Genomic DNA, 15,108 nt, shown 5'->3' with positions numbered 1-15,108 from the left:
TCTGAAAGCTATAAGATACTCATGAGAGAAATTAAAGAAGACACAAATAAATGGGAAACTATTGCATGCTCATGGGTAGGAAGAATTAATATTGTCAAAATGCCATCCTGCCCAAAGCAATTTACAGATTCAATGCAATCTCTGTGAAAATACCAACAGCATTTTTCAATGAACTAGAGCAAAAAATCCTAAAATTTATGTGGTACCTCAAAAGACCCCAAATAGACAAAGCAATTCTGAGAAAAAAGAATAATAAAGCTAGGGGTATTATGCTCCCTGACTTCAAGCAATACTAAAATCTACAGTAATCAAAACACTATGGTACAGGCACAAGAAGAGACCCATATATCATTGGAAAAGAATAGAAAGCCTTGATATAAACTCACACATATATAGTCAATTAATATATGCTAAAGGAGCCATGAATATACAATAGGGAAACGATATACTCCTAAATAACTGGTATTGGAAAAACTGGACAGCTATATGCAAGAGAATGGAACTAGATTATTGTCTAACTTCATACACAAAAATAAAATTAAAATAGATTAAAGACCTAAACATAAGACATGAAAACATAAAACTCTAAGAAGAAAACATAGGCAAACATCTCTTGAATATAATCATGACTAATTTTTCTCTGAACACATTTCCTCAAGCAAAGGAAACAAAATAAACAGTGAACAAGTGGGACTACATCATACTAAAAACCTTTTTTCAGAAAAGGATACCATAAACAGAACAAAAAGGCAGCCTACAGTATGGGAGAATATACTAGAAAATGATGAACCCATTAAGGGGTTACCATCCAAAATATATAAAGAACTCTTGTGATTCAATACCAGAAAAACCCCAGATAACCTGATTGAAAAAAATAGACAGAGGAACTGAACAGACATTTCTCCAAAGAAGAAATACAAATGGTCAACAAGCACATGAGAATATTCTCCACATCACTCATCATCAGAGAAATGCAACTCAAAATCACAATGAGATGTCAGTTCACACAAGTTAGAGTGGCCAATATCCAAAAGACAAGAAATAACAAGTGTTGAGAAGGATGTGGAGAAGAGGTAACCCTCCTAACTGTTGAGGGGAATGTAATTTTGTGCAGCCACTGTGGAAAGCTATATAGAAGTTCCTCAAAAAACTTAAAATAGAAATACCACATGACCCAGTAATTCCTCCTCTAGAAATTTACCCAAGGAAAACAAATCCCTGATTTGAAAAGATACATGCACCCCCTTTATTTATTTCCACATTATTTACAATAGCCAAGATATGGAAGCAACCAAAGGGTACATCAACAGATGAATGGATAAAGAAGTGGTCCATATACACAGTGGAATATTATTCAGTCATAAAAATAAAGAAATCCTGCCATTTGGGACAATGTGGATGGACTTAGAGTATATTATGCTATGTGAAATAAGGCAGGTGGAGAAAGACAAATACTGTATGATTTTACTTTTTTGTGGAATCTAAAATCAAAAGAAAAAAATGAACAAAATAGCAGTAAACTCACAAATACTGAGAAGTGACTGGTGGTTACCATGGGGGAGGGTTTAGGATGGAGGAGAGGGAGAAAGGGGCACAGAAATCTCAGGTTTAATAGAAGTTGGTCATAGGGATGGTAGTACAGCATGGAAAATATAGCCAATGGTTCTGTGCCATCTTTCTGTGCTGACAGATAGTAATGGCACTAGTTGGGGTGAGGATTTAATAATATGGGTAACTGTTGAAAAACTATGTTGTACAGTTGAAACCAATATGCGATTATATGTCAACTATACTTCAATTAAAAAATTAAAAAGTTGCACCATTCCTCCCCTTGCCCAGTCTTATGTGGTGTGGAAATAGCTAAACAGGGTGGTTGAAAGTGACAAATTGATTTTTTTCTATATGGATGAGATCCCTGTGTAAAAAAGAATCAACAGTTTTTCAAATGCTATGCAATAGCTATAAAAATTATCATCCCCCAGGTGAGGATATGAAGAGCAGAAAGTCACAAAGAGCCTCGATTAACATAGCTTTCCAAGAGTTGAAAAAAAAAGCAGGTAGTCATGCACAGATTATTCTGCATCTCCCCTTTAAGGATTTTTGAGGTCTGTTGGAGAGGTGATGATGACATCATTAATGATGATGACAAGATCTGTCATGTACTGAGTGCTAATGGTATGCCAGCACTGTGCTGAACTCTGAGCATGGATTATCTCACTGAGTCCTCACCATAACCTATGAGGTGCATTATAACCTCTCCATCTCGTAGATTAGGAAATTGAACCTAGACAAAGTTGTGGAATTGGTTCAAATGGCTGTATATTGTCTCCAGCACTGTAGGGAGAATTACAAATATGTTTTTAAAAGGGCATACTGGCTCTTAGGTTTTCTCCTTTTTCATTCTGTTTTCTAAGTGGTATAATTTAAGGCAAACTCACAATCTCTTTTTCCCTTGTAATGTAAATATTACAAGTACTCCTAACTCTTGCCCAGGTAAGTGCTAAAGAAAGCAGGCAATCTGCTGATAACTTTTAGATGCTTTTATTGAGTAGTCAGTGAAAGGGATCTGGTATAGAAATCCCAGGCTTGGGGACTGTGATTCTACACTCAAGAGCACAGACTTGTCACCAAAATTATTGAAGGGATCTTGGCTATAGCTTACTTTTAAATTTCCTGGATATCTATTATGTTGGCCACAAAGCCTGGTTTCATCATTAGATTTTTAAGCTTATTTTTTCTTAATGGTTAGAGTGACATCAAATTGAGATGGAAGAGAATACACAATAAATTTATCTCTAAGCCTGTTAGTGGATTCTGAAGTTATTGAGAATGAAAACAACAGATTCTAGGAGTTTAGGAATTGATTTAGCAATCAATTGTGCCATCTGTTCTCTGTCAATAACCTCTTTGGTAAAATCCTAAAGTCAAACAACCAGAAAAGATATGAGACAGAAGGAGGCCCTATTTATTCTCCATGTTTAGAGAGTTACAAAAATGTCAAGCCTCCTATCTCTTAAGAAGTGAATTTGTTATTCCACTTGTACATTTTGTTCCTTTAATACATTTTGTAAATGTAATGATTTTGTCTTGGCAACCATTTTTTTCTCTTATTTCCTTACCTTTCTGGTTGATATTCAATAATTTGGTGTGACCTGATTTTCAGCTTTGAGTAAATTACTAATGTGTCTTGGATCTTTGAAAATAAACCCTGAATATACAACTTGCATGTTATGTTTAATTCAAGACCTATAGCACATTAAATGTACTCATATTTAGGTATATGCCAGGTTATAATTACCTGGTTGGTAAACCACAATATTATTAGAACTGGTATTTCTGTGTTTTCAGCAATGGTCAATTAAATTAAATAAATAACAGCCCATTATTCATTAGTCAGTATGTTAATATGTAAGGGTGAAGGAGCATACCTAGGAATATAAATGAAACTTGAGATTTTAGCTTAATATTTCATTGAAATTTTGGGATTTTCCTTGAAAAACCATACTTTTTTTATTCTATTCAATTATGTACTTAAACTTTACACATAAATATAAATTTAAAATATTTGTCATGGAGGAAAATTTGTTTTTATTAACGAAAGTGCATAGTTTATTTAGATCTCAACTTCTTTTTCAGCTTTATTGAGAAATTGACATATAACATTGTATTAGTTTAAGGTGTGTAACATGACTGGCTATATGCATATACTGTGAAATTGTTACCACCGTAAGTTTTTAGTTAAAATACATCACCTCACATAGTTGTATTTTTTTCTTGTGACGAGAAGTTTTAAGATCTACTCTTAGCACCTTGCAAATTCAAAATACAGTAGTAACTATAGTCACCATGCTATACATTACATCCCCAGGATTTATTTATCTTGTAACTTAAAGTTTGTAAGTTTTCACTACCTTCATTCATTTTGATCACCACACAATCTCTACCTTTGCAACCACCAATCTGTTCCCTGTATCTATAAATATGATTTTTTTATTGTTGCACATACAAGCAAGATCATATGATATTCACTTTTGTCTGGCTTATTTCACATAGCATAATGACCTCAAATTCCATCTATGTTGTTTGAAATGGCAGAATTCCCTTATTTTTTATAGCTGAATAATATTATATATATACATATATAGACATCACATTTTCCTTATCCATTCTTCTGTTGGAAAGTTGAGTTGTTTCCATATGTCAGCTATTGTAAATGATGTTGCAAAAATTGATTTCTAATAAAATGAGCAATCTTTGTCCTACATTTTCTACCACTTACCACCTTAGAGAGTAGGCATCCACATTTTGGTAAAGAATGTTGGATATTTTTGACAATGGAAAACAGCATCTCAGAGACCTAATTTAAATTCATTATAACTTTGAATTTTGAATTAACATAACTAATGACCCAAAACATGTGATATTTTTTGTATCTTGAATCATCTTCAAATACATCAAAAGGTTAAAATGTCCATTAATAATACCACTTCACTATAAAAAATGAATTATTTAATATGTTTTGTTATAAAATGATAACATTTACTACAGATTCTAAAACATAATATAATAACAACATAATTGTTGTCTGTAATAAATTGAAATAGTGCAGTATTATTCTAAATTTCATCAGACAGTTTGTGCATTCCCTGTCCTTTTATGCAATTTTTAAAATGAATGCAAACACAAAGACAACTTCTAACTCTGCAAAGAGCACTGTACTGGGAATCCTGATACACAGACCCTACTTATAAGTCTCGGGTGAATTTAACAAGTCATTCAACTTCTTATTCAACTGTTTGCAGCGAACCTGAAGGCATCTTCTGGCACTAAAATACTATTCAAATTACATTTTATGGGTGCAGAATTCTTTAGGCTGGAACATAACGTAGTGGGTAATTTACAGTCTTTCCACTTGACGAGACCTCTAAATATTCTGAATATATTGTGAGAGCTAATATATTGATTGAGCTGTTTAATGAATGAAGCTACCTTTCTTTGTCTTTGACCTTTAGATCAGTTTCTCCCACTACCCATTGATAAAAGCATTAATGTTTCACTTTCATGCAAACATTGTTGTTCCACTCATAAATAGGTAAAGATTGTCACAGAAAAAAAATGAATGCTTTGATCTTGAACTAGAAATGATTGAAAAAAAAAACAAAAAAAAAATTTATTATGTCTTTTATTGAAGTATTTTATACTCTACCAGCAACTAAATTTACTATAACTTGATCAGTTCATATTCAAACATTCTAGAGATAGCACAACAAAGTAGCATTTAAGAACATTCACTTAATTGTTCATTTTCCCTTTTAGTTATCAATTTTCCTTTACCAAATATGTTACAGATTCTGTCCTCAAATTGATCATAGTCTAGTGAGGATTTTAAAGAAGAAAGAAAAAGCCCAGATTTGTAAGTAAACAAATGCATTGAGAATCAAAGGATAAAGTGTATACTGGGTACTTTGGGAGCATAAATAGTTACAAGAGGAGTGGGTAGGAGAAAGTCAAGGAAGCAATAAAATGGATAAGTTTTGAGCAATCACTAGAGTAGGCTATATCCTAGGCAGTTTGATCATTGAGAATTTGAAATCTCACAGATGTGTGACGTTTCACTGGTCATTGGATTCCTTCATGGCAGTTAGGATATTTGTATTTTAAGTACATCAGATACTTTTTCCTTCATTTTATTAAAATGCGATTGCAGTCCATCTAATTTGCCTCATTGATCTCTTTTCCTAACAGCTTTGGCCTTTGGACTAAAAGGAAAACCTACAATTTATATTGCCTATTTGTCTGTTTCTTTCATCTTATCTGTGCTTTGCCTCACCTTATGCACAAGTATGATTTGCTGAGGAGTTGAAAGAGATTGTTCAGATAACTAGACGAAACTAAGAAAAGTAGGAAATAGTAATTCTGAAAGTTCGAAAACCTCCCAGATGACAGTCTATCTAGAATTGCGGAAGTGAGTTCAGGGTAACAAGGAGATTGGTTTTTAAGTAGTGAGCCTCTTGGATGGTCTGTTTCAGGTCCATTCAGCATGTAATTAAGGTTAGGCAGAACATGACCATTGAAGAAAACTATAAAAATGTTTTTATTAAGAAGTGAATTTTTACAGATCTTCCAAGGGTTATGAGTCATTTATGATAATAGGTAAAATAATTGGCATTTATGTTGACCTTCCAAATAGATACTATTAAATACATTTAAGAAATAAAATGGAGTAAAAAAAAAAACCTTAAACCATAAATTGGGTCTTCTCTCTACATATGACCTTCGTGAAGCCATCTGTAGTTCCAGAGACTATTTTCATCCCATCTGAAAAGTTAGGGTGTCATAATGGCTGATTTCAAAGGTCTCTCCCATACCCCAAACTGTATGATTCTGATTCTGTGCATAAATTTTTGTTAGGTCCCAAATACCAAGTATTCTGTTATAATCAAAATACAAGGATAAATAGAACAATGATATGATCTTGAATCAATCTCATTTACTTTCTTTAGTTGCCTGTTCCATGGAAAATTACTTCTACTTCATTAATTGGAGATGAAGAGGAAAAAACACTAATATTACCTTTATCATTTTTAATCAAAAGAATGCATAAAATATGCATTTGGCTACTATTCCTTGCTTTCCATCAAACTGAATATGCAAATATATAATAACACATGGAAATACTAGGGCAGCTTTTTATTAGGATGCAAAGAAACCTTTCCAGTAGAAAGATTTTGGCCTGGAGGATGCTCTTTGATTAAGAAGTTGAAGCTTTTGGTGTTTTAAACACCCTTATGGTAGACTTGTGTAGCCAGTTTATACTAAATAATACATTTGCTTAAAACTTCCCTAAAATAATAAAAAAATTCTTGAAAATGAATTACCAATAAGATAAGTTATTGGAATGATCCAGTAAAGTAACTGGTTTTTATTTCCTTTTCTTCTATATAACTCATCTGGAATAACTGAAAACTATATAATTCAAGAGACAACAATGACTAAGACATTTAGTCCATAACAGCATCTAGCTGGGTAAATGGAGAATTTCCTGCCCTTGTCTGGGTACTATACTTCTCATTTGTTTCCAGAAGCTCAAGTCAAATTGTTAGTCATCCTTGATATCTTCCTCTCACTTCCTACATCTTCATTTAAAAATCCTATTGGATTTATGTCAAAATATATCTGAATCCATCCACTACAACTTCTGTGTTTTTTCATTGACCATATATTTAAAATTGCTGCCCATTACTCCAAATAGCATTCTTATTACTCTTCCTGACATGTTTTTAATAGGACACTTATTTCCATTTTATTTATTAGTTGCTGCTTTTGTCTCTGCTCACTGGAATCGCAGCTCAGTAAAACAGAGGATTTTGTCTGTATTATTCACTAGTATAACTCCTTATTGTAGGTAAGTGCCTGGGACTGAGTAGTCCCTCAATAAATTTTCTTGCCCTCAATCTCCACTGTTGTCCACCTTGTCTCTCACTCGAGTTATATCAAGTCTCCAACTGGTCTCCTCCTGCCTCTCATATCCTTTCCTTTATAAAAGCTGGTTTTATTCACACAACAGTGATCTTTTGAGAACCTACATGTCACACTAAAACCCTCCAAAGCCTACCGTTGCCCTTAGGACAATTCCAAACTCATGGGAACACCCTCGAATTCTCTGATCTGAGCCTGTCTCTGCTCTCCATCACCAAGGAGCTTTCAGCAAGCCTGGCTGGTTCCTCGCTTACACTTTTTTGATTTTTCTCTTCTGTATCAGAAATCTTTGTATCAGAGATCTTCCAGAGGTCTCCTCCTTTGTATTCAAGTCAGTGGAGAAAGGGCCCCTTCAGACATCCTACAGCTGCCATGCAGTCTGTGGACTTACACAAAGGCTGCCTCCTCGGTTCCCCTCACCAAGACAGCACACAACTGGACTGGATGTCAGCTTGGAGCTGCACCAGTCCCCGGAGGAGAGCTGCTGCTTCATTTTACATGAAGAGGTCTTCCTTCCTGGCCCAACCTTGTCACCATAGACTGCGCACCTCCAGAAAGTATACATCTTTTTTTAAATTTGCACAAAGCGTCATAAGCTGGCGGAGTCCTGCTTAGTGGGGGCCTTTGTCTTTCTTTTCAGTTTAGCATGATCTCTTTCCCCTAGTCATTGTCTGTCTCACCACTCTGTTTTGATGTCCCTACATTTCTGAGACCTGAAGTTATCTGTCTTGCTTGTTTCTTGCCTGTCTCCCTCCATCTCTGCTGTAAGTTCCACAGTAACAGGGTTCTTCTCTGTCTCCACTGTGGTCCCTCTGTGGTTTCCTTGCCCATGAACACTCACAGCTCCCCTGGAGAAGACATTATTGTTCTCATTTTATCTTGAACCACCTGATGCCTAAGTGAAGTGATAATTGTGTTTATTGCATGTCCCCATCCACAAGACTAAGTGCAAGGAATGCAAAGCACGTGTGTAGAATTTAGCAATACTTAAGTGGGAAGTATAAAGATGCCTATGATTGGAGTAAAAACCTTTGATTCACCCACCTCATACAAACTTCTGAAATTCTTTGGATGATTTCTCATGGTGAGAAATTCATAGGTAAATTCATAGGTAGATTACCAATTCATAGGTAAATTCACAAACCTGGGATTATTGTGAGTGGTGTCTCAAAATTTTTTTAATAGATGGGGTGGGGAGGGAGGAGTGGTCAAGACTTCAAATCCCTCTGGTCCATTCTGTCCATTTTTTAAGTGGTTCAAAAGCACAAGGTAAGAGAAAGAGGTCCTCACTAAGGAAACTTCAAGGTCTAGGTGTCCGTATTTTAATATAGTACACTAGCACAATCATACCTCTCAACCTAAAATATAAAACCATATTTTCATTATTTAAGTATTTGTTCAATTCTACACTTTAAAACTATTTTTCTACATGTTACAGAAGTAGTCTAGGAACCTTGTGCCAATGTATAAAGTAATATTATTGCTCTAATAAACCTGACTATCATTTTCTTACTAAATTCAGATCTTCCCATTATAACTTTAGTCATAGTATCACAAATGATTTTTATGAAAATGAAACAACAAATTGGGATGGGAATTTGTAATTATTTCACATTGTGTATTTTTTTAAGTGTCAAAGAATTTTAGCTCAATGGTCACTTACTAGAGTGACAAATTTTCTATCCCAGGACCCATCACCATTCATTGTTTGCACTACAGTAGGCCTCTCAAAGTGTTTGCAATATTCTGGGTATACTCAATACCTCTGGGGAAATGTAGCAGAAAATTAAGGAACACAATATTTATCAGACATTAGAGAAAAAAATTCCCTCAACATTTGTTCCAAGATTTAGGTGGTAGACTTTAGCTGTCTAGGAGTGGCTTAGAACCTGGGACTCTCCTTTGATAAAGAAGCCAAACAAGTTAAACTTTAGTATAGTGATTTGTTTTTACTTCATGTTATCTGAATTCAGCTCATAGCCTCCTAGTTGACTTGAGATTCTGAGTAATCCCATTCATCATTTCTAGTAAAGAAAACATCAGTAACTGAGATCATTAGAAGAATGCACACTGTATACTATCCCCAGTGGAATTTGAGTAAACCAGAAACAATCATACTGATTTGTATGAAAAGAAACTCAGGACAATAAAATATTGGCAGCTTACAAACGTGTAATTCAGGTATTATGGAAATAAGCCAGCCAAAATCACTCAAGGAACAAAAATAAAGCCAACTCACTATGTTTGAATGTCAGAGGGATTTTCAGATAATAGCTTGTAAAATGAAGGGCACCTTTAGAGTTCCAATGTAAATTTCAACAAGGTAAGTCTTCCTTTGGAGAATAATAGACCTCAGGAATTCTAAAGGCATAAATTCCTAGTAAAATTATAATCCTCTTTCCTGTAAATGAGTTCTGCTATTTCTGTCATATTTAATTTTATCTGTTGCTGTGTCTTTGTTTTTTTACTTCAAAAATCTGTTTCAAGTCCTCTTGTGTAATTAATAGGATATAAATTGTAAATACATTATTGGAAAAAAAATATTTTGAATATCTACTATGTGTTATGTATTCATCACTTAATTTTCATAACTACCTAGAAAATATCCTCATTTTATAAAGGCCCTAACTGAGGTGTGGATACTTCATGACATTTTGAAATCCACACAGTTTATAAGTGATGGAGCTGAAACTCTCACATATAGCCATTTTATTCCAAGCATTTAATCTTCATACTAAGCAAAATTGCTTTCATTATAAAATTCCATTATTAATAAAGTATCATATGAGTGTAATGTATTGCATATTACATAAGATATATATTAATTCATATAGCAAAATGGTCTCTGATTTCAACAGGTTCTCTGACATTATTTCAACATAAAAGAAGACTTTTTTATAAGTTAGTACTAAAGTGAGGTTTAATGCTCAAGTCTGATGGGACTTGGTGCCCCTAGCACAACAAAAACTTGTCCTGAGTAATAATTCCCCTGCCAGGGAATTGTTGCTATGGAAGTAGGAAGACATCTGGCTTTTTCTTAGTCTTTGTCTTGTGTTCCCTCTTCCCCACTGTGTCCACTGCCTCACAACCAAATAGCCATTTTAGAGAGCTTAGTGTAGTTGATTACAGGCATACAGAATCTCTGACAAAAACTGGATATTGCACTTATGCAACAGAAGCACCTATGTTGCAAACGCAGTTTGTCTTAATAGTTCTTCACAGTCTGGCACCCAAAGCCTTTTCACCACATATTCTGTGTCTGGAATCCCTCCTTCTCCTCTTCCTCCCCCCCCTTTTTTACCCAGCAAATTCAAGGTTACAATTAATCTCCTTCAGGAATCATTCTGCAACATCCCCTCTGTGTATGTAATTCCCATCACCACACTCTGTTGTAATGATCTGTGTATAAGACTGTTTTAGCCAGTATATTGGGAACTTCTTGAAAGCATGTTAGGATTTAATGGTTCTTCAGTGCTGGTACATAATAAGTACTCACTAAAATCTTTTCTGAATAAAATAATAACATTATAGTTCTTCCAGGAAAATCTAAGAATATTTTTTGTATAATAATTCCATGGGGACATGATTTCATATATTTTGAAATAAATTCCTAAAAAGCTTAGAGACTATTAAAGATCATGATTACATATCACTGCTGTTCATGAAAGTAAGTATGAGAGGGAGACAGCAACTTAGATTGAACAGGCCCCATTCCACAAAGATATTTTTGAGAGCCTTAGTATTTAGAAACAATCGATTTATATTCATAGTCGCCTATTTTAAGCTTTAGTCATCTAATTGGTTCCTTCTTAAATCTAGACGACTCCTAGATTTTAAAAGCTACAAAGTATCATTTTGCCTTAGAAATATTATTTTCAAGAACAGCTCTTAGGCAAGACTTGGGGATAGATCTTTGCAAGTATGTATTCCTTTGACTTACAAAGAAGGTGGAGACTCAGGGTGGCAGCTTCACCCTTTGCGCCTCTCAGCTGCAGTCCTGGACCCCGTTATGTAAGATGACCCTTGGTCTGTGCTCAGGCTGAGAGAGGCTTTAAACACCCACATCTGGAGGCTGCATGGAAACTCAGTCCACTTCTTAGGAGCTGAACAGCCTGAACCTGTTTGCCTCTTTTCTCAAACTGCAAAATGAAATTATACTTATCTCCTAAAGATCTTGTGAAGATTAAGTGACTTACTACATCAAAACTGTTTGGGATCATTCTAGGTATGTAGTAACCACTATATAAATGTTCGCTAGAAAAAATATTATGTATCAAACTTGATTTTAATGTACCCAGCCTTTATTGGTTTGCTAAAAACAGAATTTCACCTCACGTTATGTTTCTATAAAATCTTTGCTCTCATGAGAAAAAAAACATAATCATCATATGGATGGATGCTTTTCTAAGAATATGGCCTATATGTTATGAAACAATATGCTTTGCTTTTATGCATACTTGAACATGGTCAGTAATCAACGGACGGTTCTAACAGGTAGAAGAAAAGCCTGTAATGAATGGAGACCAACCTCAGCTTGACATGAGGACCTGACAGGGGTCCCTTCTCACCACCACTGAAGGTGGGGTGTATGTAACTCTGATTGCTCCACTTGATAATCCACACGTTACCAAAGCAAACTAATTTTGATGAATTATAAAAAAAGGAAAACTTCCAGTAAGCAGGCAAATCTGCTGACATTTGATAATATCTAGTTGTCAAGTGAGATTTTTGAAGGTGCACGTGCCCACGTCGATTCCTGGATTTAAAAGAAACACAGCAGGAATTTATGGAATGAAAATTAATGATAAGACATTTTGCAAGCACTTCATAAGGGATCATGCGTTAGTTAATGTTTACAGTTCATGGCCTGGATGGTTTTGGTTAATTAAAGAAATCACTTGGGACAAGGAAGCACTCAGAAACGATTGTGGGTTTTTATACAGTTCATAATAAGCCCAGAGACTTGAGAGTTCCTTTCAAGGTTCTATAAAAACTGAATATATTTTCCCTTTGGCCCATTATTTACTTAACTGCAGGTCATTTATTTTGGCAGGAGAAGATGTACCCTTTTCAATAGCAAAAGCCTATGAATTTCAACCTTATTATATCACTTGAGAATTTTTACTTAAATGAAAAAATGGTGATTTTTCTATGTATTAGGATTCCTTTCAGCTTCTGTGATTGTAGTTTCCATAATTTAAAGTGCATATTGAAAATAAATTGCCTTATTTGACTGCATGTAGATTTTCCATTAGTGAAGTCCAGTAGATATCTTTAACATTGTATATACATCTATGAAAAGTAATATAGTCAGAAATGGCCCTGAAGATAACAATCTGTGTATGTATCCACTTAAAGATGTTGCCTAATAACAATTTATTTTTGCATATTAATGTGAATTTACATTTCAGATTATGAATTATGCATGTTTTGGATAGATCCTGCTAGTTGTGTTTTAATAATGGATTTTAATTTGTTAATACTGTTTTTTCTGTCCCTCTCCCTGCATTTTGTGCACAGGACAAAGTCCAGCCATACCACTTCCATTACCAACAGAACAAGCTTCCAAACCCTCTCCAGCATCACCTACTCTTGAAGGCAAGTATTTTACTTAATTTTCTAAAGATCCTCTCTACTGGAGACAAATTAGAATGTAGAGAAACAAAATAAACTAGTAATAGCAGCCACAAAAATATCATATTTTTCTTTCAAATAGATGTTTTTATGTTTAAGCTACAGTTTACCTTTCCTGAAATTATAATTTGCTCCTTTTTAGAAACTAGAAATTTCCTCTTACGATTCTATATAGGTGACTCTCAACTTCCAGAAGAATGACCAGGTTAATACCCTGGAAATCAAGCTAGAAAGTATAGGGACAAATTGGGCAGAAAATGCCTTGCAATTCTTGCAGTTTTTACCACAACTTGACCAATTTACTATCTTAAAATTCTGGTGCCCAAATTTCTGGGTTTGAACCTAAGTTCTACCTGTTTCCAGCAGTGTACATTTACTTAAATTCTCTGTTACAAGTTTTGTTATCTCTAAGATGAGACAAAAACAGTACTAATCTCATAGAGTTATAGTGAAGATGAAATGGTGTGTGTGTGTTTATGCACCAACTCATAAGTGCTTTATAAAATTAGGAGTTATTTAAAACTAATAACAATTCGTTCTTCAAAATATGATGTTTTGAGATCAACAAAATTAGAGGACAGAACTGTCACCATAATTTTGCTTGAAGTTCAAAATAATTTTTTCATGTCTTCATTCATTCATTGAATCATTCATTCAACTATTAGTTATTAAACCCCAACCATGGGATCATGGTAGGTATTGTCTGAAGTACTGGGATTCAGAGACTAAAGAAAATAGTTCCTGTTCTACCAAGATTCAATTTACAGGTACAAACTTAAGAGTAATTAAAGAGGAGCCAGATATAAAACACAAGTAATTAAAGCCAAGCACACTATAATTTTTTGCAAGAGTATAAATGGATGCTTGCTCCAGATCATTACTACAGTCCACCCCTAGCTATGTCCTACACTGAAAGAGACCCTCTGTGGACACTCATGGGCACCAGCATGCCTGTCCAAATTCTCCTCAGTCTAAAAGCTACCTGTTAGTATTAGCCACCCCTTGAGTCTAAGGGTGACCACATGTGTGAGAATTCATTCAAGGAAAGGCTCAATCAGCTGTTGGCAGCAGACAGGACTGAGTGTGAGGAAAACAAAGTCAGGGTTCTGGGATCTGTAATGTAAGAGAGAAAAGATTCCCCTTGTGGGCCCTACAGCCTCCTAGACCTGGGGCAAGGTGTAGCCAGAAGAGGGCCTAAAAGATCCCCTGAAACCACAAAGCTTCCATGAGGGACCTGTATTCTTAGGTTTGTGAGCTGATTACTGCAATGTGATAAGACCCCAAATCAGTCAGTACACAGTACTGTGAAAACAGAAGGGAAGGCATAGCCCCAGAAGAGGTGAGGAAGACAACAGGAAAAACTTCTTTACAGGTGTGACTGTGGAGCTTAAGTCCCAATAATCAGTGTCCATTAAACAGGCAGGGAGAACAAGAGCATTACCAATAAAAGGACTGGCATATGCAAAGGTATGGAGAAGAGAAGACAGGGGTCTGGGCCAGAGAAGTATAGTTCAGCATGGAGAAAAGGAAGGAGGCATGGAGAAGGTTTGGGAGAGCTGATCGACAGGCATGCAGAGGGCAAAGCATAAAGTACTTGTTGGCTAAGCTTGGGATTTATTTTGTCTTCAAAATTCTGTTATGAAACACTGAATAGTAAAATAAACCCAAAATATAGTCAGCCTGCAGTTACATTTATCAACGTTCTCTCTCCTTAAGTATCTAACCCTTCTCTTCCTTCTATTTTCTGATTATGCTTTTGTTTGTTTTGCAAATCTCTAGCATCATGTTACCTTAAACAGCTAAAAAATTTTTATTTTCTTTAACAATTTTTGACATATGTACATGGGTCAAAGTTTAAAAGTTACAGGAATGGTGTAGGGCAAAAAGTCTCCCTCCTGGTTCTCTCCACAAACTATTCAACTGAAGTTAATTCCTTGTATAACTTTCCAGAGAAATTTTGTGCATATATAAGCACAAATATTTCCTCCTCAGTTA

The 15,108-nt window shown here is 35.0% G+C and overlaps 1 protein-coding gene and 1 long non-coding RNA gene across 17 annotated transcripts in view; one reads left to right on the top strand and one right to left on the bottom strand.

Annotated features, from left to right (window-relative positions):
* Nucleotides 1-15,108, top strand: part of TRDN (triadin) — a 486,197-nt gene that overhangs the window by 251,196 nt on the left and 219,893 nt on the right. For all 16 annotated transcript variants that reach the window (XM_073219550.1, XM_073219549.1, XM_073219542.1 and 13 more), the window contains one exon: nt 13,000-13,077. In XM_073219550.1, coding sequence (XP_073075651.1) covers nt 13,000-13,077 — 78 coding nt within the window. The remainder of the gene's footprint in view (nt 1-12,999; nt 13,078-15,108) is intronic.
* Nucleotides 1-15,108, bottom strand: part of LOC118967503 (uncharacterized) — a 38,613-nt gene that overhangs the window by 11,857 nt on the left and 11,648 nt on the right. The gene's annotated exons all lie outside the window — the stretch shown is intronic.

The sequence above is a fragment of the Manis javanica genome, chromosome 13 (genome assembly GCF_040802235.1).
Source record: "Manis javanica isolate MJ-LG chromosome 13, MJ_LKY, whole genome shotgun sequence".
Taxonomy (NCBI): domain Eukaryota; kingdom Metazoa; phylum Chordata; class Mammalia; order Pholidota; family Manidae; genus Manis; species Manis javanica.
Note: the sequence above shows the minus strand (reverse complement) of the source record. Positions and strands in the feature narration are given on the sequence as shown.